This window comes from Centruroides sculpturatus, unplaced genomic scaffold, assembly GCF_000671375.1.
Source record: "Centruroides sculpturatus isolate CEXI.00-Female unplaced genomic scaffold, Cexi_2.0 scaffold810, whole genome shotgun sequence".
Lineage (NCBI taxonomy): Eukaryota > Metazoa > Arthropoda > Arachnida > Scorpiones > Buthidae > Centruroides > Centruroides sculpturatus.
In genome coordinates, this window is record NW_019385140.1 from 274,140 (window position 1) to 278,500 (window position 4,361).

Here is a 4,361-nt window from a genome sequence, read left to right on the forward strand (position 1 = left end):
TATGTAAAACTATTGTTCATTAAAATAAAATTTCCATAGGAATCGACAATAACTTAACACACATATATGAAACTTCCTTTAATCAATATCAAACTCTAGTAATGCCTTAACCCGTAGAGACTAAACTGTACATAGAGATTACAGATACACTTATCACATTGGGCACAGAAAGCCGTTGACCTTTTTATTCTTTTTTTTAGGAATCAGAATTTATCAACTTTTCTATCACTTCACATTGTGAGGATATAAAGGATTATCGCGGATCCATTCGAACAATTATTTGAAGTTAAGCCCAATATTCAAAGATTAATCGCAGGCTGTATTTTGGCTGTACCTCATCTAGACTTTCAGTGGGTACACTACACCCAATTAAATTAGCTTCAGCTTTTTATTTCTTTTTACAAATCGGCTCAACACTTTATGGCTGTAATTTTATGGGGAGGGGCATCAGGTTAACTAGGGGCCGTGCCCCCATGCCCCTTTCTGGCTACGCCCATGCCAACACTTAAATTGAATTTAGATTTTTATTGACAAAGAATGGGAGCGTAAGAGCACAGTAATTGCAGCTGTAATAAAATATCTCAGATATATATGTGGTGTGACAAAAAGAAATTTGGTAAGTAATGAGGATATCTTGGTGCAGTGCGTTGTGATAGAAAATAGATTGATCGAGTGGATAAAGCGTTAGTTTCTCTCTGAATATCAAAAGAAGAAGTGTGTACAAAGTGCATGTGGTGATGCGGAAGAACACAGATGGCGTGGAAAACCAAGGAAAGAATAGACCTAAAAGGAGAAAGAGAATCTGGAAGAGAAACAAATTCTGAGTTAAACAAAACTCCGGAAAGGTTTAAAGAGAGTCATAAAAGTGGAAGAAGTAAAATTGCCCAAGATCGTCAAACATGGGTGTAGTACATGACTTCAGCAGGTCTCAGGATGACAGTTTGAGTGAGTGTTTCTGATACGCTAGGCCTAGATAACATGACGTTCTTCAGAAGAATGAATCTGCCAGAGTGCTGTCCACAGGAAATAAACTTTTTTTCTTCTTCACCTCTTTAAGCAATGGCGTGACAGTGTAGTAGCAGTAGTAGTAGTATTAGTTTATAATTTTCTTACAATTTTCATTAACAATGTTTTTCTTTTCTATTCCAGACAACATCACACAATAAAATACTCTTCACTGATCTGTTAGTGGATTCTATAATTTTTATTTAACGTCCTAAATTCGAAGAGTTGAATAACGAAAATGTTTGTGCTAAAAATTCTTTTAACAACTGCAGGGTTAAACTTATTTACAGAAGCGAGTATAATAATAACTCAATTAATATAATTATATCAATTAAATAAAATAATAACAAATATAATTATCTCAATTAAAATTAAAATAAAACATGTTTTATTATAATTATATTCGTTGTTAGTATTGAGTACGTTATAAATTCTTGCATTCTCTTTTCGATATAATGAACTATACGAAGAGATGTAGTATGATGCGTTTTTCATGTAGAAAGAAAGTGTTGTATACATATACGTCAGTTTGTATCTTGTAGATATTAGCAAAATACAAAACCAGAAGAGTATGCTTAATAAAAAGCAATTTAACAAGCAGCAAAAATTTTACTGTACGTTTATAGTAAAATTTTTGCTGCTGAGAAATATTATTAGACACGGAAGTAATAACGAAACGCTTATTAAGTTAAATGGTTTCAGTGGACATAAAGAAAAGCAAATTAAAGCTGAAATTGCCTCTAACAAGTCTAGTACAGCAGCAAATTAAATCCCAATATTTGATTGCTCATGGTGCAAAATTGCTTCGGCATGATAAGCAACTGTGAGTCTATGTAGAGATACTTCACAGCATTTCCAGTTCATTTTTTAACGTTTCGAACCCTTTTTCTCTGAGTATTTGAACTGTTTACACCGATTTTAGACGGTTTATCAAATGCTTATAACTGTGCCGATTTCTTTAGTAACAGCCAACATATTATTTGGATTGAAAAAAGTGCTTTTCAAAGGAAAGGTGGCTATTCCATAGAATAGTCCACTACGGTTTATTTAGGCTTTTGTTAACTAGTAATTTTATGCAGAATATAAAGTGTGTAAAATCAAAAGATATACTCTGCTTCGATGTATATACCAACACCTTGAATATCTTTAAGATAAAACAGTTTTATAAATATCAAATCAAAGAGAACACATTTGCTTTTTCTATTCATAACTATTCTATAGATTAGTTTAAATTCTTGAATCATGAAGTAACATACAGTTTTTAAAAGTATTCTTCGTAGAGGTATCTAGCACATGTCATTTACAATATAAATTCAGTCCTTATATATACAATAGAATGTTCTTTATGTGAATGATACATTAAATACATTTAGTAGATCACTTCCTCTGACCTGTAGCATTAAATGCTACTGGATTGAGGTACTCCTCTTTTAATTAACTCTGTTTCGCATATACTTTGAAGGTTACCTGTCTTATTTAACATAAAAAATTCGATAAATATACGATTAAACTAATTTTATTGTTAGCACTATTTATGCTTAGTTCATAGTTTCTGCCTTGCATATTATACTTACTGAACTTCAGAAGGATAGATCTGAGATCATACTTGATTAAAATTATTATTCTTTTAATTTTGATTAGGTGGTACAATATGCAAAAATGAAAGTAAAATAAAAATGGTTGCAGCTGAGGTAGGTTTTTTCCTGCAAGTTTACATAGCGTAATTAATTTACTAATTTTTATATTTATATTATAGATGCCATTCTATGTTGACTTAGACGAAAAACAGAACGAAGTTGTTGGCGGAATTGACGTAAAAGCACTTAACTTAGTGTTCAATAAATTAAATTGTCTTACGTAAGATATTACTCCATATATAAGAAGTTATGTTTGCTTAAACTATCATTAATTTTAATTATTTAAAAAACAAAATATTTTTTTCAGTTACGAAATACTTCGTCCTGAAACAATATTTGGAGTAGAAGACGAAAATGGAGTTTGGAATGGACTTTTTGGAAAACTGCAACGCCAAGTAATGTTAAACAACTAAAATAATTACCTTATTTTGCAAACACAATTAAAATTATCTCGTTTTCTTTAGGAGGCCGATTTCAGTTTGAATTCATTATATATTACGCCAGAGTGTTATAAGATAGTGGATTTTGCTGTTTCTTTTGACGCTGACGAAACCATTTTTATCGTTTCTTCTCCTAAAGAAGTTTCTAAATTAAAAATTATTTTCAGACCGTTTTCAATTACGGTGAGTTTGTAAAGATTAAAATGTTTTTATTGCGATAAATTCAACTATATAATTATGTTTTTGTTATGATTATAAACAGATGTAGAAATCGTAGTAATGGAAACTTGAATTAGATTGTTAACAATTACCGGTACATTTATTTTCCTGTTTGTTAAATATATTTTTTATAAGTTATAACGATTTTAACATAAACACATAAGGGTCACTACACAATACACAATGGAAGTGTCAAGTAAAAATGGAAGTTTTAAGTAACAATGGAAGTATTAAGAGAAAGCGACGTGCAAGACGCAGATGTAGTTTTATTCGTTTTTGCAAAAAATCTAACGTATTTTTAGACTCACCTAAAAGTTCTCTAATTAGTTCAAAAACAGGAGAACTCAATTCTTGCATTCTGTGAAAACGGGTAAGGTTAACTATAACGTAATAATTTTAATCTTCGCTATCGTTACTTTTGCCCGAGCAACGCCGGGCCCACCTGCTAATTTACAAATATTCAATTATTTAAATTACGAATACATTCCCTGCTTTACTCAAAGTTTACAAACAATTAACTTATATACAAATAGTAAGTAACAGTGTTGCCGTTCCTAGTATATTTGTATTTTTCTGGAACATTTTGCCCTTTTCAGTAAATTGAAAGTACATTTAGATTTTTAGTACATTTTCAGCACATTATAATATTTCAAGTACCATTTACGGTACAAATTAATATTTCACGCCTTAACAAAAAATGAGAAAAAATTAGTTTAATAAAGTCTCACTAGTGTCACTGCTTGTTAATTTAAATTATCCAATCACAACATACAAATGGTGTGTGTCTGTCGACGTCAGCAACATAGATAGTTGCACGTGTAAACGGTCTTGACTCAGTGGTCTTCGTTCGCACGTTCAGTTGTCTGCACATTCTCATCAGGACCTTGACAAAATTTTTCATGCCACGTGGTCCAAACAATTCAACTCCGTCAAACAAAAATAATGGACAGGTAAGAAAATCAATGATTTTAAACTTTTGTCGTCAATAATATCAAAATATCCGTTAAGTCAGAAACAAATTATTACAGAAAATAGTTTTGAAATTGTACGAGTATAAATA

At 31.0% G+C, this 4,361-nt stretch overlaps 1 protein-coding gene across 1 annotated transcript in view; it reads left to right on the top strand.

Annotated features, from left to right (window-relative positions):
• The first annotated feature begins 753 nt into the window (after positions 1–753).
• Positions 754–4,361, top strand: part of LOC111635325 (glutamate receptor ionotropic, delta-2-like) — a 31,727-nt gene continuing 28,119 nt past the window's right edge. The window contains exons 1-5 of the mRNA XM_023380260.1: positions 754–874; positions 2,647–2,696; positions 2,762–2,862; positions 2,950–3,037; positions 3,107–3,265. Coding sequence (XP_023236028.1) covers positions 754–874; positions 2,647–2,696; positions 2,762–2,862; positions 2,950–3,037; positions 3,107–3,265 — 519 coding nt within the window. The remainder of the gene's footprint in view (positions 875–2,646; positions 2,697–2,761; positions 2,863–2,949; positions 3,038–3,106; positions 3,266–4,361) is intronic.